Below are 27,408 nucleotides of genomic sequence, written 5' to 3'. Positions count from 1 at the left end.
CAGCGGTTCAGCGTGAAGTGTCCTGACCCAGATGCCTGGTTCAGCCCAATTTTTTTTTTATATTTTCAAGACATTGCTGTTGGCTACTTGAGAATGACATTGAGACAAATTCTTCTTTAATTTTATGTGTTGGAGAAGGAAAACAATGAATGGAAATATTACATTGAGGAAACTTTAGTCCAACACTCTGTTGGGCCAAGGACTATCACCCAACCAGCCCTTATCAGTGTGCTGACATTGTTTAGTATATACTTCACAGCCTTGCTCCACATAACCTGTGGATCTGAAATCAGAGCATTAGCAGTGTTTCCCAAGCTACATTTCTTCCAGAGCTAGAGCTGTGCCATATGAATGTAACATCTTCTTTTACACAATACTGCATTGATGGTTTCCCTAAATTCTACCTGTGTTATGATTAGGTTTTGACAAACAGTTAGGACAGACACAGTTTATCTGTCTTCTCTCTCCACTGTAAGTGATCCTCCTCTCAATAAGTATATAATGATTTGCACAGTGCAGAGATTCTTGTCCAAGCTCATCACCCAGGGCTCCCTTTAAATTATTTGATTTCAAGGCCTTACCATAAACATGTGTCTTAGGAAAGCAAATCTAGCGCCAGAAATGCCTATTTTTCTTCACTGATTTTAAAGGGACTTTGCACCTCTAAGGCAAGGTGAGATATATTTCACCTTGAATGAGCAGGTTACAACTGGAAAACAAACTCCTAAAAATACTTTTTATTTAACTTTTTAGCACTTAGATAACGACAGTGTGACATCATGTAAGTGGCCTACCATAACTTTTTTCCTATGATTCCTAAGCTTTTAGCTCATTTCTAAAGAATGTGATGTGAGGTTGTCAGTGACTTAGAAATAAGTCTGCTCCATTTTCCTGGTGTTTTACCCTGAATGGAGTGTGAGGAAGGTAATAAGACATTTATACCGACAAAATAAGATAAAATTGAGGAGTCATTTTAAATCTTTAGATACTATCTTAAAATTTACACAAGATGATGACAAATAAATGCTGTAGTCCTGATTTTCTGTTCTTCCTTATGTAGGTAATTTTTGGGAAATCTTCAGGTCCAGAATTTGTCCAAGAAATATACACAGCTATCACATATCATAATAAGTAAGTGTTGTTACTATCTATTCATAGACTTAAGTATTAATCATGATCTCTCTACGTAATAAGTACCCTGCATAGTTCATCAAGGAATGGCATTTTAAGCATTTATGTTTTGTGCAATTTATCGTATCTAATTTGGATTGCTACATTCATTTGCATAGGTGGCTGTTGTAGAGGCGACCTTTGATTTTCTTGTTTGAAGTTTTTAGTAGTTGAGAATATTCCTACTATGATGATTCAGGAGCAGGAACAGGAAGCAGCACAACTTTTAAGATCATTCACTTCAATGAATTCATAGATCCAAAAGAGCTGAAAGGACATTCTCATTGTCATAAATAAGAATTTGGGATTTAGGATTTGCAGAATACATATGCAAAAATCCAAACCAGAGATTGAAACCTAGGCATAGATGGAAGCTGCATCTGTCCAGCTGATACTGTCTGTTTTCTTCTGATTCAAAGCAGTAGATTGTTCATAAATATAAATTCCAGATTCATAATGTGTAAAAATATTTCAGGTTCATAAAAATGTGGGGTTTTTTTTTATTTCAGGTACATAAAAATGTACTTTGTTTAATTCAGCTCTTGTTTTAGAATTTATCTGGTTTTATAACCATAGCATCTGAAAGCTAGCTGACAAATTTGCCTCTTACTCATTCTTGCACTTATGTGGGAACATGCTTGGCATTTCTTTTTTACAGATCCCCTGACTTTTACGAAGAAGTGAAAATTAAGCTGCCAGCAAAACTCACAGAGAAACACCATCTACTGTTCACATTCTATCATATCAGCTGCCAACCAAAGCAAGGAGCATCTGTTGAAACCCTCCTAGGGTATTCAGTAAGTTCCATATGATACATAAGAGTGGGTGGTGGGGTTGCATGTCTATGTGTATCCCATGCAGACTCTCTCCATGTCAAGAATTTTGTCATTTATTCCTTTTCTGGTTATGGCAATACATCAAAACCAGTGGAAGATCTTAGTATGAATTCATAAAAATTAGGTGCCACCTGAGATGTGTTACATCCTCATCCTATAATTTTACTGTTTTAACTGTCTTTGAACTTAATGAATTCACTTGAATCTACTGAAATATGCACCTAAATATTTGTGACAACAATACCTTATATCCTGTAGTCTCATTCTGTTAAAAAAACCCTAAACCATACATAATTACAATTATTACTGTTACCATGTTCATACATGAGGTAACAACTAATGTAATATTTTCATTTAGGTTTTACATAGCACTTCATTTCTGCTCTAAATTGTCTTTTATCCAGATAAAATTTAAAAACCAGAAAGTCTCTAAAAGCTAAAATATAATTCTCTTGCCTTCTTTATCTTCATGTTGAGACTAGAATGTCTTAGATTAAGAAATAAATGTATTGTATGTAGAGTATGTAGAGAGTATGTAGAGTATGTATGTATGTCAGAGAGACATGATGTAGTCTCTCTCACCTTTTTCTTTATCAAAGAGTATTTTTTCTGGAGAGATTTTAATATAAAAGGAAAGAATTGAAGATGACGTTTTCAGATTTTAAATCATCCTATAGCTTTGGTCAGCAATTGAGATGTGGAACCAGACAAGTACTTTCCATGTGTTCTTGCTATGAAGTTTGGGAGGCTGTTGTGTTTGTGTATTTTTGCTTGTTTGCTTGTTTGTTTCTTTGCTGGCTTTTGGAGTTTTTAAACCACAGTACTGAGAATCCTTTCAAATGGGCTTTATTTTATGGACATAGTCCCACCAATGTCAGTGGGATTGTTAAGAAATAAATTAGTTCAGGACCAAGATCTGACATGGCTGAGGACTTAATTTTCAAGTTTCTGTTCACCTATTACAAAATGTTTCTGCCCTGTGATATTCAAATGCCCAGCCTCTTTCAGATTTGTATAAAAAAATAAATGTGTCTAAATATCAGTGCAGAGATCTGACTTGTCAGTCTGGCATGGTGATCGCAAGGAAAACATTCAATTTAATTCCAGCAAAACTTTAGCTGTTGATTTGCTTCAATACCAAGAATGGGTGTATTCAAGATACATGAATTTTTAAATCAAAACATGGATTCCACTAAATCCTTCTGATAGGATTTATTAGAAAAATGTGTGCCACACATGAGAAGCTCTGTGTTTGTTTTCTTCAAAAGAGATGGTTTGTAAAGTAGTCTTGTACATTTTTCTACAGTAGCTATCAGCTATCTTTGAATTTAAAATACAAAGAAATTACTGTTGAATGGGTTAGACCAGAGAAGCCTAAGTCAATATCTCATTTGTTTTTCGTTGACTGTATCTAACAAATTAAACAAATGGGTCTAATCATATATCATCAGGAATATTGCTGTGTTTTCTCTTCATTTGTTTCAGTGGCTGCCAATTCTATTAAATGATCGTCTTCAAACTGGACATTATAGTCTTCCTGTTGCATTGGATAAACTGCCTTTACACTATTCAATTCACTCTCCTGAGGTAACAAACAAAATTATTAAAAGATAGTATTTTCTTAATGTAGGAGAACAACATAAGTGTTTTACAAACTAACATTGCTGTCTGCTGGTAGGCAATGCCTCCTTTTTGTTCTTTAGAAGGGGAAAATCAAGAAAAGTGTTGTTGTTGTTGTTGTTATTTTCATTGGTATTAATATTTTATATAATTATGCTGGTTTTTTAGAAGTTAGCTGTGCAAGAAAATTCTTGTGAATTGTCTAATCTGTTTCGAGAGTGTCAAGGCAATAATTTGATTTCTTCCACAGAATTATTTGGTTTGGTTTCTTTTTCTGTGACTTTGTGGGAAGGGGAGTAGATATGGAATCAGGTATTACTGGAGCAAAAAACTGCTATCAGTAAACATGTCATGAAGGAAATTTGCACCACATCACCACGGAATGCCTTTGGCAATGCTTTGAGCAGGAAATTTTAGCCATAACAAGATGTGTATCTACATGGTCTGTGCTAGACATCCAGCTGAAATTGTCTAAATTTCCCTGTTCAATGCATCAGCTTTTGTCCAAATGTTTAAGAGAACAAGGAGATGCTTAGCTGTCATCCTCTGTGTGGCACTGAATTTAGATGTCTAAAATGAAGTGAATAGTGGGAATACCCTACAGACCCTCATGTAAACAGATTTTCTGTTTGAGCATTAAAAGGAAGATGATTCCCTTTTTTTTTTCTGTCACAGAAAATTCCGTCTCAGACTCCCCCTATAAAGTGGGTTGAAGGACACAAGGGTGTTTTCATTGTTGAAGTTCAAGCTGTGTCATCTGTTCATACCCAGGTAATGCATCAGAAGTAGCACACAGCTGTAGTTTCATTTCAAAGAAAATTCAGATGTCCAGGCCAGTTAATCAGGTTTATGAAACTGAGGTGTTTAAGCCCACACAGTTAAAAAAAAAAAAAATTATGAGCTATGGAAGTAACCTGATACCCTCTGTGAATGAAATCCTTTGGTGAAATTAAATCTATTGGTGGAAGTGAACAAATGAGCACTCCTGGCAACAAGTCACATGGAGCAATAGGGAGCCTGGTGTCCTCTCAGCTTAGCAGGAGTCTGTTCAGGCTGTGATTGGAGGGTGCTGGCAGGGCACTGTGCCAGTTTCTGCAGTCTGCATCTTCTGTTCTTCAAGACTAGTTCAGACAGTGTGTCCACAGCTCCAAAGACATAGCTCCTCTCCACCTCCATTGACACGTTATAAATGGCCAGTATGTGTTAAGCTGCTCACTTGTCAATGCCATGTGCTTTGGGAACACACGCTTAGTGCTGGGTGAGACCTCAATGATTCCCATCATTTAAATGCCATAGGAAATTGGGGCTTTGCCCGTCTTACTGAGATGCTGGTTTGAGGCAGATCAACTTTGTTTTGTTTCTGCTGCTTTTCCCTTATCCTATTCTAGTTAATCCTAGTAAATATATCCTAACAGTTGAAGGGCCTGTGTTTGAAGCAGTTCCATCACCCCTTTGCAGCATGTTTTTTAAATGCAAATAGGGCATAATCATATGGCACATAAGTTGTAGTTAGCTGGAACTCAAGTGTGAGTGGCAGAGGGACTATGATGTGACGGAGTTTATCAAATAGAAGGAAAAGTCTTTTCATTAAATGAAGTGATCAGTTTAGTGAGGGCAATAACCTTCCTGCCTGTAAGCTGATCTCACCACAGTCTGAATTTGAACCAAATGAATAGGAGCAAACAAAGTTCTGTGACACTGCTTTACAAGTTGATCACTCAGAGCAGCCGCTACTGAACACCAGAAGGGCAAAAATCCTTCCTTTCATCCTCTGAGGTGGTATGATCAGGCTTTTCTTAGGTAGAGCTAGCCTGAAATATATCATCTTGTTAACTGTGAGTGCACTGTATTTGCAGGACAACCATCTGGAGAAGTTCTTCACATTGTGCCATTCTCTGGAAAGCCAAGTGACATTCCCCTTTCGAGTGATGGATCAGAAGATTACAGAGGCTTCATTGGAGCATGAATTGAAACTCAGCATTATCTGTTTGAATTCTTCACGCCTTGAACCTCTCGTCTTATTTTTGCATTTGGTACTAGATAAACTTTTCCAGCTGGCTGTACAGCCTATGGTCATAGCTGGCCAGACAGGTATTTACTGGTTCACAGTCTTCAAGAGGCTTTGCAAGCAACCTGGATATGTGGGGGAAATGCTTGCTGAAATATTCAGGCTTGGATTTAGTATTTAGGGTAGCTCACTTCAGAAAGAGTTGTGCTGCTCAAGACAGAGTTTCACTGCACAATTTAATCAGGCTTAATGGAGTTGCTGCCTTTTCTCCTTTTCCCCTGAATTTAAGACTCTTAGTCTCTGGTTGGAAGGTATATTAAACTGTAGTAATTTACTTATCTGAAAATATAGGTCGGAAAGTGGTTGTGGTTAAACTTTGTTTGCAATTGAGTTGTTTTGCAAGTAAAACACCAGCAAAATCGTTATCCTACAACTGACACTGCTGTCTGCATCTTATCCTCTGCCCAAAGATCTTTAGACAGAGTTGAATGAGCACAAACCCAGAGAATATAATATTAAACACTGATTTTTGTTTCACTGAGATGAAACAAAAATCATCTGTTGTTCATAACATATGTTAAGGCTGGAAGATTGGCATACTTGCATACAGTGGTGTAGGTAATTTCCTATCTCATTCAGATAATCAACCTCTGTCATCCACTACAATATTTGTGCTAGAGTCTGCTAGCTTATATTTCTAGCAATATAAGCTGAGTCTTAGTATTCTGTCTTAGAGAGAATGAGTCTTAGTATTCTGCAAGAAGAAAGTTTATTGGAAATGTGTGAAAGCTGCTAGAAATGTAATTAACAGTTTTATGTAGCGCAAAATGACAGAATACCAGTGATTTGGTTGAAAGTCAGTGGGTCTGCTAAAGAGTGTTTGTTGGCCTGGGTAGACTTTGGGTCTGGACAGGCATAGCAATTACTGTCTAAAACTCTAAATTTGTTAAGTACTGAATTGAATCTTGCAAGATTAGTTGCTGATTCAAAGAATGCTCTCACTTAATTATGTTATACCCTTCAGTGCTGACTCTAATTCTTGCCTTTGTTCCACAGCCAACTTCTCACAGTTTGCCTTTGAGTCTGTTGTTGCAATAGTGAATAGTCTCCACAACAGCAAAGAGCTGAGCAAGGATCAGCATGGAAGGAACTGTCTTCTGGCATCTTATGTGTACTATGTATTTCGTCTGCCAGACCCACAAAGAGAAGTAGTCAAACCAGGTATTGTTGGTACAAGGGTTGCAGAAGTATTTTTTTTCTTGGTACATGCTGTTCAGCATGGCACTTTTGAGAGAAGGACTTAAGGCACTGACCTTTAAGATAGCAAACACAACTTTTCATACCCAGACTGTGTACCATTTAAGCACTAAACTGTTCTGAAATACCATTTTTCTCAGAGGTAGGTCAGGAATAACAGGACTGCAAAGACCAATACAAACTTGCCCCTGATAATCTCCATCCCTCAGTTATTAATTTAAGATGAAGGGCTGATGTGAGTGGTTTCCACAACTACAAGCAATGTTGTAGCTTCATGAAGATGAATGCAAGGGAGATTGCCTAAACTGAAACTTTTTCTAGAAGAACTTCTTCCATAAGTTTAAATGACCTAAGATGCCAATTTTTTACTGACCTGTACATAAATAAATTATTTTCCATGCAAAGTAACCTTCTACCAAGTGGTACAGGGCCGAGCTCACCCAATATCTACTTTGCATTAAGGATGTCATTGAAGGATAAAATACTGTAAGAACAGCAGGTTTAAACAGGTGATCTTTCTCCTCTTCTCAATCCTGGAGGCCATACCTGGAGTGCTGCATCCATCTCTGATCTCCCCAGTACAAGAGAGACATGAACGTGTTGGACAGAGATGGGCCAAGGGTGAACAAAAATGTCAAAGGGTCTGGAACATATCTTCAACAAAGAAAGGCTGAGAGAGCTGGGCTCTTCAGCCTGGAGAAAAGAAGCCTCAGGGAGGATCTTCAGTGTATACAAAGAGCTGAAGGGAGAGTGCAAAGACAGAGCTGGGCCATTTCCAGTGGCACCCAGTGTCAAGATCAGAGGCAATGGGCACACACTAAAATGGAGAGAACATGAGGAAACACTTCCTCTGAGGGTGACTGAGCACTGGTGCAGGTTGGCCTGAGAGGTTGCCCAAGCCTCTCACCTTGGAGATAGTAGAAAGCCACCTGGTTGTAGTCCCAGGCAGCTGACTCAAGCTGACTCTGCTTGAGCAGAGGGAGTGGACTAAATGGCCTTCAGTGGGCCCTTCCAACCTCAACCATTCTGGTATTCTCTTGCAATCATTATCCTAAACCCTATAGGATTAATTTGATGAATTGGTATATGTTCAATGATTTATCACAAGCAGCTGTGCTGTGGGAGCTAAAGGTATGTAGGCCTTTTTCTCTTTTGAATATTAATATAAATCCTCCATAAGGCACATTTAGACTGATGTTGGGATATGCAAAAATCTGTGCGCTCACATACACTTTGGCATTTTTTGTCATGGAGAAATAAGGTCTGTGGTGAAACTGAAAACTAGATATCATTTAGTGAAATTCCTGATGGCAGTGCTCCCTGCTAACTTGGATACTTCAAAGATGGTATTAAATCATGTACTGAAGGTGGTATTTTGTGTTTAGGCCTGTGAATATTGTCTTAATCAACAGCAAATTAAAAAGAACTAATGGGAAGAAAGAACTATTGTAATAGTGCTGCTTCTTAGGTTACCCTATTAATCTTTTGGTACTGCTTGTGCAATCACCCTGTTAGCTGTTGACTGGGACAATATCAGTAACTTCTCTTTCAATGCCTGTGTAGATTGCTAATGAAGCTGCTGGTAGTGGGTTTTTCAGGAGCTTTATTCTTTTCAAAGTGCTGATAACATCATTGAGCAAAACAGGCTTGAACCTGGTATTTGTCTCATATATATGTCCTTTAGTCTTAATTCAAACATCTCACTGTGGCAGGTGGAGGCAGCAGTGCTGTTTCAACAGAATCTCGTTATTACACCTTTGGACGCACTTCTGCAGTGTCTGTTGGAAGTAAACTCCTGCAGAGCCGAGTGATAAGCTGTAGCAATCCTGACATCACTGCTACACAAGCTGCTAATGATGAGGAGGTCAAAAACATCATGTCATCCAAGGTAAGAGAACAAAGTCAAATATCTGAAGAATGGTATGGTGCAAAACCTAATAATCTTGATTTTGTCTTTGAGGGTTGGATTTGCTCCTTGTAAATGAACTATATGTATCACCAGGACCATTTTCTGTTTATCTGATTTGGTATAAACGCATGTTAAATCTCATTGCTAAATTCTGATGCCTCTTACCAATGAAGAGCAAGAGGTGAGAGCTCTATCTCTTGTTTGTGGCTTAGACACATCACAGAGGCATTTGCTTTTTTCGACTTGCCTCACCTGTTATTCCAGATATTTGAGTTCTGTTCACAGCTGGTAACCTGGTCTGGTCCAAGTCACAGAGTCAGTGCAGCCACAGACCTTTCTTTCTCGTTTTGTTTGCTGTTATATAGTTTCCTATTTAAAAAAAAAAAAAAAAAAAAAAAAAAAAAAAAAAGAGTAAGTAGTCAATTATAAGACAGCAGCCCCATAGCTTTATATCAGCTACAGTGCAGATGCCATGTGCATAATTTGCACCTGGGTCTTCCCAAATACTTCATTCAACCAAAGAGTGAAATACAACCTTCCTTTTTATTCTCATGCATGCTACATATACCACCAATGGCTTGCAGGAGAGAACAAGAACATCCAAGAGGGAGGATTTTGTTTTTCTGAGTGGCACTGGGTGCTCGCTGATCTACAGCATCCCAGCCCATCTCAGAGCTTTATGAGGATGGTTGTGTGCAGCTGTCTGGGGAAACCAAAACCTAGAGTTTGCCACTCAGCTGGAGCCGGGAAGCTATGCCTCTGGCAAAACCAGGATTTTTTTCCCCTGAGCAAGGAGCCTGTTGCTAGTTGCAGCCCTGGCAGAGCTCTACAGCAATACATCTGATGAGATCTGAACTGTATCCCTCCACCCCCACACACACTTTTCTTTGAGTGTTATATATGTAAAATATTGCTTCTCAAGTAGGTTATTTTCAGAAATATTTTGAAGTCTTTTCGCTATTGAATGAGCATGTGCCTCTCCGTCTAAAATGAACAGGTACTGGTCTTCAGCTAATTAAATCAGAACTAGTAAGATACACAGGCTTTGACAATTTATTTGATTTCTTCATATGTGCATATATATCCATCCATAGCAATTTTTAATAATGTAGATTTGAATTTTATGACTTTTATTCTAATGTACTGTGTCCTAGGGGGAACGGGGAAGGGGAAGTTGAACAGAGCTCAAGGCATTTTTCCAAATTAAAACAAAATTAAAATGTTTGATATTACAGCTCCATCACACTGATAAATGTAGAAATTTACAATTGGTTCCTGCCATTTCACTGCATCTTAAGTTGTCATAACTTTTAATGGAAGGAAGGACTTCAAGGGGCTAATTGTTTTCGAGGTAGGGCCAGGGAGAAACTCACACCTTTAAAGGGTGAATCGTATCCCCCGAAGTACAGCTGCAGTGTTGCCGTTGGACACGCGATGGCAGTGCATTTGCATCTTGCTGCTGCTGCTGCTGCTCCTGCTGTCAGGTAGTTTTCGGCCTTGAGTGGGAAGGGGGATAGGAAGAAGGATAGAGAAGAACTGTTTAGATGAATGTCTGTGCATGCCTTAAAAAAAACCCAAACAAACCCCCAGCTGCAGGTGATTTCTTCTCTGTTAATTAGATTAAGTTAGTTATGGATTTACTGTTAGGTATTTCTTCCATCTGTGTCCCCCAGCCTGTAGATCACAGCTCCAGTCGAATGTCTTACTACATTGAAGGAACAAATGACATGTCAAGCCTTTGTGCAAGCACAAGACCATCCAATAAAAAGGTAGGCTATGGCTATGCATGAGGAAATTCCTTGCAGAACCTGGAGCTGGCAATTAGCCTTTCTAAATGTGGAGAGGGAAGCAATAGAACAAAATGTCAACCAGTTTTATCAAACAAGGAATTAGTAATGAGATATTGAATCTGTGGATAAACATTACTCAAACTTTTTTCCTTCTGTTCCAGAGTCTTTAGATTCTTTATCCAGGACAGATTTAGACAAGTACCAGCCTGTCTAAATCCTCCCTTTGCTCTCTTTCTCGAGGTCTTAGAGCCTCTGTCATTTTCCACTGCTGCTTACCTTTGGGTACATGTCTTTACATGTTACAGTAAACTCCATTCAGAAATAGCTGCCTCCTCTTTCTTCTGTACAGAATTATTTTCTTTGACCCTTTTTGTAGCTTTTAGAACCAAGCTTTTTGTAGTACAGATTTGAATTTCCTAAAAGTTTAGATAATTGGGATTGTGTCTCTTGAGTTCAGATCTCACTGTAAAAAGTATTATCTCCAGCAACAAATGTCTGTACAAGGTCTGCTGTGGTTATTTCATTGTCTTTCTCTTCCACCACAGAGTCAATCTTACTTTTACCTTCTCTCAGAAAAACATGGATGTGCTAAACAAAAATGCTTAGCAGGTAGTGGGAAACATGACTGCTCCCTATTGTGCACACAGACAATGACCTGAGAATGGTCCAAAGGCATTTCCCTCTTCAGTTATCTACAGTTCTGGATCCACAGAAAAATGGGTCCCTAAGCCTGTTGGCCAACAGCATTCATTTTGGTGAAATCTACCTTCTGATCTTGCAAGGATGCCTATATATCCCATCTGGCTGCTCACCCTCCAGTATGGAAAAGTTTCCCGCAGGGAAGATGTTGAAAATGAAAGATGAGTTGATTGAAAATCCATTTTCCAACAGTCTGTGTTTATTATGTAGCATTTCCATGAGGAACTGGCATTGCAGATGGTGGTCAGCACTGGCATGGTGAGAGAATCAGTCTTCAAGTATGCCTGGTTCTTCTTTGAGCTCCTGGTAAGACTCAACACTGGTATTTTACAATTAGTTAATGGTCGCATGTAGTAGATGCTCCAGGCACAGATTCAGCTGGGTGGTGACCTCTTCAGTTATTCTGCACTGTGTAAAGGAGAGGTCTCAAATAATGAAAGTACAGAGAGTACAAAATAAAAAGTTCTTTGTATTCACACTCCTTCCTCACTATGGCAGTGATGGCAAAGTTCTGCATGAACTACATGAGCAGTAGTCCACAGCTTGTGAGACACTCATCAACCAAGCCCTTCCTGTCTTTTCCATTTTGTTAACAACATGGGAGCAGTGACAAAGCTCCACAAACTCACAGTTCTGCAGAGCCCTATGGTGATGCATGTCAGTGGAGAAAATATACTGATTTCCACTATCAGCATGTAAGTAATGTAACATTAGGTCAAAAAATAAGAATTCCACAAGTGTCACTCCTTGTCTATCATCATGAAGGGCAAAAGTGGCAAGCAGCAGCATTTCAGAACTCCAGGTGCAAGGGGTTGGGGGAGGGTGATTCTGATTTCAGGTACTGAGAGTAGCCACCTGCATGAATATGAACAGGAATCAATGTCTGTCTGTATTTGAGCCTTAGACCCTCTGTTGTCATTGCCATGTATCACAGCAGCTCTGAGAAAATGAGTGATTAAATTCAGTGAAAAAGAAATAGGAAATTTTATTCTTACAAACAAACTTAAAGCAGTATTTTACCTCCAGTCTTGGCCTTTTTTTAGTATTTTTTTTCTGCTTTGCAGATAAAGAGTATGGCTCAGTATGTTCACAACACAGAGAAGCAAGATAACCCACGAAGAAGCCGGTTCTCTGATCGTTTCAAAGATGATATTACCACTATAGTTAGTGTGATTACTTCAGAGATTGCTGCACTTGTAGTCAAACCACCCAAGGTAAGTGGATGAAATAAGCACTATGGGTCCTTGCAACTCATCTTGTGTTACACTGAACTACATTTGATCTCGTTTCAAAATCAGCAGTGTTGCTGGAATTAGGCCAATATTCTCACGTGGACCTTAAGTGAGAGTTGTGGCACTGTAAAGGGTAGCCTTGTGCTCTCTTGGCAGACTGTTTTTGTTCTTCTCAGTTCCTCAGCCTGCTTCTCAGTGTGACTGCAGTGTGCAAGAAGAAAATTGCCTTTCCTACTTACAGGAAAGGCTGGACATCCATTTTCAGTTGTAGTAATTCTTTATGCCATCTTAGCCAGAACATCAGACTGCCAGCCCAGCAGGACTTCTTCCTTTTATCCTCCTTTGCAGTTGCCCTCTGTCCTACTGAATTGTGTTTAATTCCTCATTTGAGTTCTCTGCAGCAGTGGAATATGCCATAGGAAGGCAGTGCTCCTCATGAATGTTGCAAAAGCCAGCCAAAAGTGATCTAACCCTTGATCTCTTTAAAGAGATACTGAGCATTTGAAAATCGATGGCCAGAAATAAGCCTTAAGTCCCATAAAATTCTTTCTACTTTTAACAAATTGCACTGATACAATAGATTATAAACTTGAAAGGATCACAAACTGCAATTTATATTTTAACTTTGCTACTGTCAACCTGTATCATTGATACCTCTTTGTACTGGCCAGTAGAAAAAGCTAAGGCCACAGATAGGCACTGAGTGACTGTTGTTCATTCAGTTGTTGTAACCAACTTGTTTTCATGCCCCAGAGCTGCCAAATGCAGCTAGGCCAGCAGAGTGCTCTGCGGCAGGGCAGCTTTTCAACAAGCTCAGTTTCATAATCCACTTCTTCAAAGTGCTGAGAGGATCAGAAACTGGGAAAAGGGCAAGACCAGACAAATTGGGGCAGAGAATGACAGAAGGGATTGTCACTGTTAATTCAGTCCACTGGTGTGCTTCTGTGATAGCCACATGCAGAGAAATAATTTCCCCAGAAATGTTTACCTAAGCCATCAGTGATTTTTTTTAAAATACATTGTGAAATAAAAATTTGTTACAATAAAATGCTTTAACAGAATTCTAGGCTTTGCAAAGAAATTGGTATTTATGGCTTCCTCACAAGAAATGCACAGGTTTTGGTGGGCTGTTAATTTAATTCTCATTTTTATAGAATGAGCATATACAACCTCATCGTGTGTGAAAATTTCACTGTTGTGTTTTTGGAATTAGGGCCATTGGTTAGGTGTAGTGAGTAGTAGGCAATATGTGTCTGATTTTTAAGTCCAAGAAGTGATAATTGATGCTTCAATACATGGTTGAGCATGTCAGATTGCCCTGGATTTTTACAGTGATATGTCTGGCATATGCTTGCCTGCCCTATAAGATAGTGGAAAACCAGAAAAATGTTTTCCTGTGCAAATTCCAGATTGTAGGGAATAAATACATTCCTGAACAGCAACAAAAAGCTTGAAAAATGAAAAAGTGAATTGTAGCCACCCTGAGGCGTTGCACACCTGTTCTCACTAGCCAGAGGTGCCAGTACAGACAATATTTTTCTCAGTCATCTCCTTTGTCAGTTTTGAGCATTAAATATGTGCAGATCCCTCAGGCATCTTCACTAATTCCTCTTGCTGAACTACACAGGCTCCTGAGAGTTTATTATTTAAATTGGTATGTTTGAAGTATCTGTAGCCTCATTTTAGAGAGTACATGAAGTTCTTTGTGATTCTTACTTGAGGCTGTGTATCTCTGGTAATCAGGCCAATTCCAAGCATACAAGAGCTTGGCTGCTGGATGGTGAACTCCACAGATTTATCTAATCAGTACTTTGTTACTATCAGTTTTACTCTTAAAATTCTAAACAAAATACTTGGCATTCCATCAGCAAAGCCAGTGCAGGTTTTTCTTAATATTTGATATGTTTTAAGTTCCTAAACCAGCATTCTATTATGTTCCATAGGAAAAAAGTCATGTGCAATGCTGCAGCCAATAGGCAATTCAGAACAGGTCTCAAATTCATTGTTGTCAGCCCAGAGGGGTGCAAAATGTCACAAAGTGACATCTCTCTGTGAAATAGTTGAAATAATTTACAGAAGTGATTCTGTGCAATTTTAACAAGATCATGTGAACTGGAGAACTGAAATGATCTTGTCCTGTGTTTTCCCCAAGATGGTTCTGGGAGCTGACCCCTGCACTATTTTTCATGATTCTAAAAAGTCTTCCACCTTTATGTAAGTTTTATACATCATAACTGGAGTGTTTTCTTTTTTTAAGGAAAGTGAACAAGCAGAAAAAATTAATATCAGCCTGGCATTTTTCTTGTATGATCTTCTTTCTTTAATGGATCGAGGATTTGTGTTTAATCTCATCAAACATTACTGTAATCAGGTAGGCACCATGCATGACTGGGATTGTATTTGGCTTATGTGTTTTGTTCTGTTTGATTAGTTTATCCATCAAGATCCTTTGAGTTGTGTTAAAGGTCCAGGTAAATTTCCTATTTCCTATTGCATATGCAATGATTTTAAAACCTCTTTTGATTTGTGATCTTCAGGAAAAAAATTGAGTGGAGGTAAAGACTCTTTTGGAAATGTCATACTTTGCACTGCTGCAAAACACCCACGGAACCATCTTTCTTCCCTTATTTTTTTACTGTCCTTAGCAGTAGGATCTGCAGATAATACAGATCAGCTTTCTGACTCCTCCTGCTGAGTGCTGTGAGGACAGTATTTAGCTTTCAGGGAGTCACTCAAAATAATACATCTGTCTTCTTGCTTCACAAGTCTCTGAAAATTAAAAATAAATGGTGATGCAGGTTGTTGTTATGGAATAATTTGTTGTGTTTGACGGGGAGCATTTTCCTTCTGTTTTGTGACCTGTATTTTTTGCAGGTCCATCAGGTATCTCCACAAATTCCTTCACTGATGTCATTGTTGACAAGAAGGGAAATGATGAGACCATCGATGTCCTGTGTGGCTTAGCAGGACATTTTATGAGTTTGCCACAAACTCAGAAAGTTTGGTTTTCATTTTTGTCTTATGCAAAAACCAAAAATATCGTATTTTGTTTGGGGGGGGAGAAAAGAAGAAAGAAACAATTTGTTATCTCGTGGGAAGCTGGTAAGTCATCTGGGGAGCAGGGAGAGAGACACCATCATTGTCAAACAAAGAACAGCTAATGTATGGAAACTAGGTACAATGAGCATTTTAATGCACGAAGGGCTACATGTCTATGCCCTTTCCAGGCAGCAGAATATTTCACTACATCGTAATTTAAATAATACTAGCCCATCACTTGACATTTTTTTGTTTGTTTTTTCTAGCTTTCAAACAAGCTGAATTCACTCTCCACCCTGATTTCCATGAGACTTGAGTTCCTAAGAATTCTCTGCAGTCATGAGCATTACCTCAATCTGAATCTCTTCTTCATGACATCTGCATCTGCTCCAGCGTCTCCCTCTCCCTCCTTGTCCTCCCAGGTGTTTGTCCATTAGATAGGTATTGCATGAATGTCACATGAAGCACATGTAGAAAAATATTACATTGCTCTGTACTCAAATACCTAAGTTAGAATCAGCCACTGTTGAATCAGGGAGAAGAATTTCCCACTTGAGAAAAAGGGATAGAAGCAGAAAGGCTACAGGAGTGGTACTGCAAAATTGCAACTACAGGAGTTAAAATTGAATGTGACGCAGACATGTGCTCCCCTGGAAACATGCACATGCATGTTCACAGAAAATGACTGTTGGGGTAGACACGTAAGGTGTAAAAGGAACACAGCTCTGAAGACCAGTTTACAGGCCTTACACCCTTATCCCATCCACACACAACCACAAATATGTATTTCAATATCTGTTTTGGAGAATTATGACAGGCAGCAGTGACTGCTTTCCATGTGTTTGCCTTCTAATGGAACTTCTTACTTCCCAGGTGGAAATAGATGGTACTACTATCTAAGTTAGTGACTAACACACTACAATTTTCAATATCCTGTAATAGTGAATTTTTGTTGAGCCTTCATGCTGCTTAATATAGGATTATCATGCTTTCTTTTTTTATTGTTCTTTCTTCTGGTTTTCTCCCCCACAGTAACACAGACCATGCTATATCTTTTTCCATGATTCTCTGTGGTTTTTTTTTTGAACAATGTTCTTTTTATTTGAACTTTATGATTTTCTGTGTGGAAACACTCAGGTGTCCTGAGTAAAACAAGCAATCTTCATCATATCTCATTTCACCAGGAATTTTTCCAGAGTTGGTCTGATACTAACACAGCTCTAGACTTCCTTAATGTCAGGACCTCCCATGATCCTCCTAACCACAGAGTTCACAAACATGTCAAAAAAAGAAATTGTTGATTGGCACAGGACACACTATTTTGCCAGTCTTGTGCTCTTCTCCTCTACATTGTATGGAGATGATTTTCTACAATGGAGCAAACTCCCTATCAAAGGCTGCTCACATGTCTGTTTTCCATCTCAATGGTCTTGCATTTCAGTGCAGTGCTTCATAATTGCTGCAATGCTTGGAGACTAGGGGATGGAATTGAAACTAAAAATGACGGGAGGTACAAGAGCAGTCTGACTAATGGAGGAGTGCAAATTCATGGTTTCTTTTCTGAGTATCATTGTCAAAGAATTGGTTGGACGCCAGGATGTGCTACATCTTATACTTTAATAACCTGTTGTCACAGGTTCATAATAGTAAATAATATTTTCTTGAAGTTTTTCCTGATCCTAAAAGCAAAGCATCACAGTATATTTGGTTAATACTAATCCTGGATGCCAGAGAGCTAGAAATATGGTTCTTCTCCTTACGGGGATAAAAAATATCAACATAGTTCTTGTAACTAGTTCTAGCAAGTCAGAACTTGGCCAACACCAGTTTAACTGATCTTTCCTTCAAGCAACATCATCAACTCTTTTCTCCTTTAGGAGTAACCTACAATGTGCAACCTGTGCAAATCAATAAGGCTTTTGTGGCCCTTGCATGATTTAATGCACTAGCTGACCACCCTTGCAGTAATTTTGATCTGTCTGCAGGAGTGCTGCCCACTTGAGTTAGACTTGCAGTAGAAATATGGTCTTCTGAATAAATATTTTGAAATTTTTTTAGAGAAGCCAAACTCACTTAAATGGATCCCCTACACTTTGACATTATTTCACATAAAAATAGTACAGCCAATGCCTATTAGAGGTTGAATGGGAATGGGCTTAAGTATATGGATCCAAAATAAGGGGCTGCTAAGAGACATGGTGTTCATTTGACCCATATATTAGAAGATAGCTACCACAGTGTGGTATATGGATACTTCATGTGTTTGGGCTCTGAGGCTATTGCCAGGTCACTGACAGAAATACTGGAAGGAATACTGAAGAATATAGATTAAAAGCAATAAAACCCAGTAGCTGCAGTGGAAGTAGAGTCTAAGACTTATGCTCACTTGAGCAAGGGACAAGAGCGTTCCAGGTGACCTGTGGCAAGCACCTATGATTGGAGAAGCTAAGAAGTTCACAGCACATATATAAGCAGCAACTTTCCGTTCCTGGGCTGGCTGTATATCAGTCACAGCCATAAGTTAGAGCAGTTTGAAGGCTGGTCTAAGTTATGCCCGCTGCCAGCAAGCTCAGCCAAGGAGTTCCAGGGCAAAAGGAAACATGGTTCACATGTCTTTCCTGACCTTACTTCCATACTAGACATCATGTATGCAGAAAAACACACAGTGAACAGCTTCTGACACCTAAGTCCCTCTTAATGTAGAGGCACTTTCTGGCTCTATGATAGCTAATGGCTTCTCTGAAACAATAAGAACAAGAATGGAGAAAATTCTGACTTTGTGTCCTGTCCAAACTAATGAATACAGGGTAGGAATTTTATATCTCAAAAAGTGTAAAATGAGTTGCTCACACAGAGTGGAAAGCATGAGATTGCATCCTAGCAAGCTTTTAATTTCACACACAGATGTCTTCCTCCAAAACATCCCACCCACTTTCATAGTCTGTGGCTTTCCTCTGGTAGAGATTTTGTTTGTTACATTGACTGTGACTGTGATCTCTTTAAGAAACATTTGTTTCAGTGATCCTTCTTTAATACTTCTAATATATTTCCGCAGAACTCCAGCTCCTGCTCTAGTTTTCAGGACCAGAAAATCACTGGTATGTTTGACCTCTCAGCTGAATATCGTCAGCAGCACTTCCTGACTGGCTTACTTTTCACTGAATTGGCAGCAGCACTGGACGCCGACAGCGAGGGGTGTGTATCCTAATTTGCAGATTTTAGAACGGGTCACGCTGTTACTCTTGGCAAGGCCATAGTTTTACTCCAGGACAGTCTTACTTCCCCCACGCTTTTCACTAGTCCCTCTGTAACATAGCAATGACCCAGTCATGGTTTTATCTGCAGTATATTCCTCTCAATTAATAAAAATATGCTATCTGTGGTGATAGTGTTGGCTGAATACAGAAATTGAGAACACAAAATTTCAGTTGCTCTTCCCTCTAAAATACCTCTGTCTTTGTCTGAACTTAAGCATTTAGCTAAACTTTGGCCAGAGTTTGATGCTTTTCCTTAAGCATCTCTGTTTACCGCAGTGAATTTTTATGGGAAGTTTGAAAGACGTGTATGCTTTGTTTGATTGTGGTAAAGTGTCTTGGAGATTTAAGATACCTATAATTTGCAGGGAACAAGAATCTCTCAGAATGAAAGAGATTATCAAGTGCATACTGGTGTTTATTATTTGTTTCTTTCACCTCCTTTCCATTTATTAAATCTTTGATTTATAAGTGATTTGTGCATGATCCATAAATGGAACTCATGGATGGTTTCTGTGTTATCAGGATTAGCAAGGTGCAAAGAAAAGCTGTCAATGCTATCCTTAGTCTGCTGAGTTCCCATGACCTAGACCCACGTTGCTCCAAAAAGGAGGTGAAGAATAAAATTGCAGCTCTTTACCTCCCTTTGGTTGGTATCATTTTGGATTCACTACCGCAGCTCCATGATTTTACAAGTAAGACCTTTTTGTCTTTGAATTTTTCTACTCCTAAGAGAGACTTGTCTAAATAATTTATCAACATAAGAGATTTGTCTAGTAAGATAGAATATTTCTTTACTTAGAATTAAACTGGATTTTTACAGACAGGAAAAACTTCAGTGTCCTTGCTTCTTGAGAAAGTGATAAACCAGAGATACATCTGTAAGTGCTCCTGCAAATCTCTTAGTATAACTTTTCTGACCTGCCAAATAAAGCCTGCAAGGTCTGCAAGAAATATTTCGCTCCACATACACATAACAGTAGTGAAAATATTGATAGTGATACTGACATCATGTTACAATTATAGAAATTAGATTGTATTCTCTTTTTTATTGGTTTTTTTTGCTGCTATTAACATGATAACAAAACGAATTAATTAAAGTTATATATTTTGAAGAGTACATTTTTTTGTCTCCGGTTCTGAAAATATTTCTCATTTAAATGTCTTAAAAAACTTACTAGTATGAAAGTATTATTTATCACTTTCAGTTGGGTCAGGTGAAAACATTTGCTATTCATTCATACATATAATATACAAATAAAAATAAATGAATAAATAGGCTAAGTAGATCTCACACCATTCTTTTTATCTAAGGATTATCCTTATACCATAGATGAAAAAAGTTATGAAGAAGCCCAGGTGTACCAATGTACCTAGGTTTTAGAGTGTCTTCCTTTCAGAATCTGTCACAAGAGGATGTGATCACATTCAGAGCACATGGGGTCCAGCTGATCACTCAGCTTCTCTGAAAAACAGAACTTGCAAAACACAAAATGGGTGCTCAGAATCAGATAAGATTTTTACAAAACTTTAGTATAAATAACTTCATTCACTAAAAGTGATGTCAGGAACCAGGGAATAGAAGCAGGTAGGTGCCTGAAATAAAACTTGTCTTTAGGTCAGCAGGCAATACTGGATCTGTCAGCTCTTAGCAGACTTACATACTTTGTTGAATATTACAAATCCATGTCTAGGGCTTATCCTCTTTACTGAATTAAACTAGAACTGGATGGCTCCAAAGTACTGGCGTGGCTTTCAACTTCAGAGATTATCTCATGTTTGCTACCGCCTGTTACACATTTTATGTGTTTGAATAATTTGGCAGTCTTTGCAGATGGCTGCAATTCTTCTTGCTAATGCTCTGCCTCTGCTTGGTACATCAGCCAGACAAACAGCGTCAGGGATGGAAGTGCCAATTGTTTTGCTCAGTTACAGACTAAGGGAAAACTGTGACATGTGAGCAGAAGCAACTGGATTGCCCCTGAAGTTCCATTGGAATATTTCAAATTTAGTTTCAGATATCCGCAGTGGAAAGGGACGCACAGGAAACCCAGAAGAAGATCAAGACTCTTCAGGTGCAATCAGCCAAAGCGTGGCCCTTGCCATTGCAGGGAGTCAGTTCAACATCAGGAACTCTGGAATACCTGTGGTGTCACTGGTATGTTTACTGCTCTGCCAATCTCCTTTCTTGTATCTGTTTTCATCTTCCTTTTTTATTTCTCCTTTTGTCCTTTCTTGCCACTAACAGCAACAGTCATGAGAAACTGCATTTTTGTTTCATCCAATCCCAACAGATCCCTCATAGTCCTTCTGTCATCTTCTCCGATTCTCTTCTAGTTAGTTAATTGCTATTTTACCAGAGCAATTGTTCACTTTTTTCTCCCACATGCCTATTTCCATTTCCAAACCAAATCTAGACTCATTTTCAGATCAGCAAACACCACTGTGGCAGCCCCACAGTTCCAGTCTTACCTGAATCCATGGATCTAGGATTCAGATGTTTCTTTTTCTCTATGTAAGGTCTTTCCTCATATGTTTTTTTTTATTTTAATCTACTATGCAGTTTGGCTGATGCAACTGCATGGAAGGGTGGAAGCAAATGATTACAGAATCTTTTTCCTACATTTTTAAAAGGAAATTATTATACAAGCTTGTAGTAAAATGGAAGTCTCAGTCTTTCACTTGCATTCAACTGGTCCTTTCTCTAATTACATGTACAGTCAAAATTACCTGGAAGAGATCAAATTTACTGAAGTCCAGTCCTGAGATTCAATTCCAATGAAATTTAAATAAGATAACTTGACCCAATTGAACTTCCCCTCCTTTTTCTTCTTTCAGTTGACATTTACTTTATGTGTTCCTAGCCCTACAGACAGAGTGCCGCATTAGGTCCTGATACTACTCGCAACCTTTTGATCTGTTTCCTCTGGATTATGAAAAATGCTGATCAGAACCTAATACAAAAATGGATTTCAGACCTTCCATCCATGCAGCTGAACAGGATTTTAGACCTTCTCTTCATTTGTGTTTCATGCTTTGAGTATAAGGTAAGTGAAACAAGGCATAGTTTTGTTGTCCTGGTTTTAGATCAATTTTTTTCTTTAAATTTCTACTGTCCAGGGGAAATCTGTTTTTGACAGTAGTTAAATTAGCAGTTATCTAACCTAGGCAAATTACTTCAGATAAAATAACTGACAGTAGCCTTCAAGCAAAATGCTGCCGAAACTTTTGAGGAAGTATGAAGGTGTCCTAAGTAGTTTAATTATTTTCTTTTACCTGGGTATTTGAGGGCTGTTTTTGGTGGGAATTGTACCAACAGCTCCAGTAGGTACTTGACAGGACACTAAGGATGACTCTATTTATGAGCAGGGACTTGGTGTCAGCACTCTTCTCTCTGAGAGGGTCTGTCTGAAATGGACCAAATAACCTTCTCTCGGAACTTTAATTTCTTTCTCTGTAGCACAGAACTACATCTTTATTTCTATTAGCAGTACATATTGTACCACTTTCCTCATTTGCAACATTTATTAGACTTCATGTATTAATCAGTCATATTCACTGCTTTCTGCCCCCTCTACAGGTCTCTCCTGTTGTATTTCATTCTGGAGATGTAATTTGGTCTTATGATCAAAAATTAAGGCATTGGTGATGATTGCTTTAACTTTACTTCCAGGGCAAGCAAAGTTCAGATAAAGTTAGCACCCAAGCACTCCAGAAGTCACGCGATGTGAAAGCTCGATTAGAAGAGGCTTTACTCAGAGGAGAAGGAGCCAGAGGAGAAATGATGAAGCGCTGCAGAATACCAGCTGGTACTTCATTCCATTGCCCCCATGCCTTTTGAGAGGAAATCAAATGTCTGTAAACATAAATGATGTTATTGGGTTTGTGCACACTCTCCATTTTTATCCTTGTCCATTCACCCCCTTTTCACCCACAGTCCATTCCTTTGCAGACCATTTTTGGTTTTGCATGGATGAAAATATCATTAGGTTTCAACTGTCCAAGGTGTGGCTAGGACTGAGTTCCTCTCATGTGAAGAATATGAAGGCAAGAAAGAAGTTTCAAGATGTTGTAAAAGTTATGTTAGTGTCTAATCAGGAGCCAAGAAATGATATCAAAACTATCACTAAAAACAAATTGTTCATAACAAAAAAGTTGTTTCATTTAATAAATGGAAAATTTTTGTAGGTTTTCGTAGACATTAAGCAAGTTAATGCTCTAAAAATCCTAAGTAAAAAAAGTGATGAGTCTTTTTGCTAGAGCCCTGAACTTGTAAATTGAATGGTTTTAGTTCTGACAGACTGCTACAGAAATATATCTCCTTCTTTTGGTGAGCTGTCAGACTTCAGGTGTCCCCTTTTGTTTTAATCTCTCTGACATATGTTGCACTCTTAGGGAATGACAGATCAGCAGGGGTAAATGAAAATTTGCGCTGGAGAAAGGAGCAGACGCAGTGGCGGCAGGCAAATGAGAGACAAGATAAGTAAGTAATTTAATTAATGCATATTGCTTTTATTGGAACCAATCTATTTAGGGATTTTTATATTTTGTTCTTGATCCTAGGATGTTTTATTATAAAATCAGTAGTTTCATTCCTTTCCCTCTTTTTGTCAAAGAGAAAGAAAATTAAAATGTCTCTGTAGCAGAAATATTCAGCTGTTACTATGGCACAACAAAGAGGTCACAAGAATGGAGAGAAGGAGAAATTTAAATTGTTATCTATTTTTTCATTCTTATTAACAGTGTGGCAAACATTAGTTAGTGGAAGAGGAGGCTTGCTGCTGCATTTATTTTGATGCTGCTCTTGGCTTCTCAGTACATACAGTATTGTGGTATATGTTTTGCCACATTAAATCAGCTAAGCTGGGTTTGAGATGCTATATTAATATTGAGAAGCTCTGTTAGCAGGACTCAGGAAAGATAATGCTTTGGGATTGTAGCAGCAGTCATAAGATATGTGTCATGCCAGAGAAGATCCCTTCAGCATGTGGATCAAAGTTCAGTGGTTGCTGGAAATAGTCCACACATCTGTAAGGTTCACTAAATTAGTTCAGTTCTTACTCTTACTTGGATTTCTGCCCTATTATAGCACTAAAGTTTTGGCAGTCCCTTCTTCTTGTTGCTTTGAGTCATTGCAGTTATTAACCATATGACTTCCCTGATTTCCTATCCTAGCCCTCCTCAGATTTATCTGTTTGTGCACTAAAGGATGGCTCTTTGGCCCTCTGGTTTTATTTTTGGGTAAATTAATGTAGCAGAGCAGATACACATTTCGAAGTCACTCAGAAGCATGATTGTCAGGGTGTTACTCCAGCCACAGATAATGCACCTTAGGAACTTTGGCCGAAGTCACAGGCTCTTTAATCTCAAGCTCTAGAGAGCAGCCTCTAGCCAGGAAACAGCACTTTTTTGAGCAGCTTAGGAAAAAGAAAAATGCCCCTTTGCATTTCTGGCATAGATGTGTGAAGACGCAGTTTTTTTAGTAGCTCCTCCTATGTTTATTCAGCTGCAGAGGAACTGTGTTCCAGACCTTGTTCTTAAGTCTCAGCTAAGAAGGTGTATATGTGTTGCCTTACCATTATCTCCTGTCTTTCATCAGTATTTCAGTTCTCTCTTGAATGTCCTGGGACACTGCTGTATGGACCTGCTGTCTTTTCTGGTCAACAGTCTCAGGAATCAACATTTTAAATTGCCTACATTAAACAGTGCTTCTATGAAGCAGTTTCCACTTTGGTCTAGTCTACTGTTTTTACTTTTTTTAATGCAATTGTCAGATCAGTTATCTATTACTCCATTTGGAGTTTTGTGTTCTGCTACAGGCAGTGCATTCAGAAATTAGAGCAGAGTTTACTGAATAACTGAACATGATATTAAGTCACCATTATACAGATGACTATTAAGGAAGAAAAGCATCTATCCAAACTGTCTAGAGGCCTAGTTTTCAGAAGTCTCCTTTGTGACTGCTCCTCTATGATAGCAGCTTTCCTAATTTCACTCCATAGTTTTTAAGAAATGTTTCTGAACACTATTGTCATTGTCTGTTCTTATGGGATCATTCAGAATGATAGGCATTTGTATTCTGGCTTTCTTTGAACAGCAGGTCATGTAACTCTTAGGATACACTCTGCTTGCTTTAATTAGAATTCCTTTTGCAGGACAAAAGCTGAGCTAGACCAAGAAGCTCTGATCAGCGGAAACCTGGCAACTGAAGCTAACCTGATCATTCTTGATATGCAAGAGAACATCATTCAGGTGAAAAATAGTAGAGGTGGCTTAGTACCAATCCCTGCTCCCTCAGAAGCCAGTGGAAGCAAGATTAATTTTTCCTTTTGTTTCTTAGTGCAAAAAATTTTGAGATCTTCTGTAAACTTGTATAGTGTTGAATAGAAAAAAAATCATAGGTAGGGAGGAGAAAACTTCATGCTTGAAAACCTGTTAGTAGAAAAGCTTTTATCTGCTAGACTTTTGTTTTAATGGGCATTATTTTTACATGACACCTCTCATGGCATCTAGTCTCCCCACTGTTTTGGTTGTGGGTTGATCCGAAAATACCAGTATGTCTGTTTAGCCTAGATGCTCAGGATATCAAGGATGCAAGGGAAAGGATAGTGCTTGTCCACCACAGGATCAGTTCTTAACCTGAAGTATACATGAAGGATTGGAAAGAACAGAAACAGTTCTTCAAAAATCACTGCAGGAGCTCACTGAGCTTAAAAATGCATTGGAGAGTCTTGGAAAACATTTGGGACATTTCCCCCTCTGTCTTCTTGTCTTCACTACAAAAGTGCTTTGAAATTTCTCCAAAGCAGATGTTAAAAATGAAGAAACTACAAATTCTAAACTCCTGGATGTCTCATGGTTGGAGAGCAGAACTTCAGTTCCTGTGTGTGCCAGTTCATTGCTGAATTACCTCATACAGTTATTGTTTTTCTCCTTCCTATGTAGGCCAGCTTTGCAGCAGAATGCAGAGATAATCTCTTGGGAGGAGTTTTGAAGGTCCTGGTAAATTCTCTTGGCTATGATCAGAGCACAACTTACCTGACTCATTGCTTTGCCACACTCAGAGCACTCATTGCCAAGGTATGCTCATGATATACTTTTGTTTTTATGCTTCCAGTCAAATTAATAGAACAGCATTTGTAGAGCAGAGCTGTGTTCATTCACTTACCATTTTCTCTGACATTTATTAAATATATTTTGCATGTGTAAATGCAAATTACTATCCATAAGGTTGTTATAGGATTTCTGCATCTGGTATAAGGTTATTTCTCGGACCACACAAGATGGAATAATTAAATCTGAATAATCTTTTAGGTTTAGCAGTCTACTCTTAAACATATAAGATTTACCAATAAAAAGGTAGGCAATACCACACGCTTTATTTCAAATACATTCTGATTTTAATTAGGAATCTTAATGCCAAGAACTGCACAAGAATTCCATAAAATCAAATTTAAGTTGTTACATCAGCAAGGCTAGTTTCCAGTCAGATGGGCAGCAGAAAAAACAAAACTCATGAGACATTTAGGGCATCATTTTAGGCTTCTATTTCTAGGATGGGATTCAAAATTTTAAGTAGATTCTAAGGCATTGACAGTTTTCATCTTTGTTCTGCCTGAAAACCAAGCCAAATCCTCATTACTCTTCCACTTCTGTATCGCCCAATAAAAAAACTCCAGATCAGAAAAAAAAAACAGCAACAATAAAGAAAAAACCCTAACAAGTCAAATAAAACCTCACAAACTTCAAAACATATATAAGGACAGAAATTGACTCAAAGTATTTTTTTTTTAATAATTGAGGTCATAAGGTGTTGGGTGCTTCATAAGGACTCTAAAACCTTTTAACAATTCATTCTTAAAAGATTCACCTTTTTAAGATTCATACAAAGAAAAGCAGCTCCACTAAGGAAGAATGCATTAAATGTTTATTTTCCCTAAACTATTCTAAAATACAAATAAGAAACAGGATACTCCTGTCCAGTTAATGCCTGTCTGCTCTTAAATGCAGATTGGCTGACAAAGCCTAATTACAGAGTAGATACCTGAATAGTTGTGAAACTAATAATTATGTTTTCATTTTACTTTATCTTTAAAAGCTACCTTCCAATTAGAGTAATGAATTTTGTGAAGCAATTTTTATTCTCATTGAAATAGATCTTGTAGTTAAGCTGGCTCTGTTCTATATTTCATGAAGCAATCAGTCCAATTATTTCTATTAGACTGGAGGCATATAGATGTTATTTTACAAGTAAAAGTGATAAAACCATCTGCCAGCAGGCTCATAATATAAATTAGACACAAAACAGTGAGATAATGGACTGAAGAAAGGCTGAGAACTGGGAAATCGGTCTGCAAATTCGAAGCAATATTTTGTGTTCACTCAGAGAGCTTTATCAGTCCTGTGTATGTAGATATGGTACTGGTGCATCTGTGCTGTCTCTGCCAAGAGTTTCTTTGAACAGACATCCTGCCCGCTGAGTTTATTGCCTGCTGCATGCATTGTGAAGACACTGTAAAGGAGGGTCTGGCATGAAAGCTTGGCAGTGGAATTTTTGTCATACAGCATAGAAGGAAGAACATATTGGAGGCCTG

At 38.4% G+C, this 27,408-nt stretch overlaps 1 protein-coding gene across 8 annotated transcripts in view; it reads left to right on the top strand.

Annotated features, from left to right (window-relative positions):
• DOCK8 (dedicator of cytokinesis 8) overlaps nt 1–27,408 on the top strand; it is an 89,472-nt gene that overhangs the window by 44,509 nt on the left and 17,555 nt on the right. For 7 of the 8 annotated variants that reach the window (XM_030237062.2, XM_050986687.1, XM_030237066.2 and 4 more), the window contains 20 exons: nt 1,061–1,131; nt 1,829–1,967; nt 3,492–3,593; nt 4,302–4,397; nt 5,483–5,717; nt 6,691–6,855; nt 8,604–8,779; nt 10,474–10,569; nt 11,500–11,595; nt 12,354–12,503; nt 14,779–14,892; nt 15,827–15,982; nt 18,616–18,755; nt 19,340–19,509; nt 20,827–20,972; nt 21,679–21,861; nt 22,488–22,623; nt 23,210–23,297; nt 24,970–25,066; nt 25,760–25,894. In XM_030237062.2, the coding sequence (XP_030092922.1) occupies nt 1,061–1,131; nt 1,829–1,967; nt 3,492–3,593; nt 4,302–4,397; nt 5,483–5,717; nt 6,691–6,855; nt 8,604–8,779; nt 10,474–10,569; nt 11,500–11,595; nt 12,354–12,503; nt 14,779–14,892; nt 15,827–15,982; nt 18,616–18,755; nt 19,340–19,509; nt 20,827–20,972; nt 21,679–21,861; nt 22,488–22,623; nt 23,210–23,297; nt 24,970–25,066; nt 25,760–25,894 (2,691 nt within the window). The remainder of the gene's footprint in view (nt 1–1,060; nt 1,132–1,828; nt 1,968–3,491; nt 3,594–4,301; nt 4,398–5,482; nt 5,718–6,690; nt 6,856–8,603; nt 8,780–10,473; nt 10,570–11,499; nt 11,596–12,353; nt 12,504–14,778; nt 14,893–15,826; nt 15,983–18,615; nt 18,756–19,339; nt 19,510–20,826; nt 20,973–21,678; nt 21,862–22,487; nt 22,624–23,209; nt 23,298–24,969; nt 25,067–25,759; nt 25,895–27,408) is intronic. The other variant, XM_050986685.1, reaches the window with a different exon arrangement.

Source organism: Serinus canaria, chromosome Z, assembly GCF_022539315.1.
Source record: "Serinus canaria isolate serCan28SL12 chromosome Z, serCan2020, whole genome shotgun sequence".
NCBI classification, from domain to species: domain Eukaryota; kingdom Metazoa; phylum Chordata; class Aves; order Passeriformes; family Fringillidae; genus Serinus; species Serinus canaria.
Note: the sequence above shows the minus strand (reverse complement) of the source record. Positions and strands in the feature narration are given on the sequence as shown.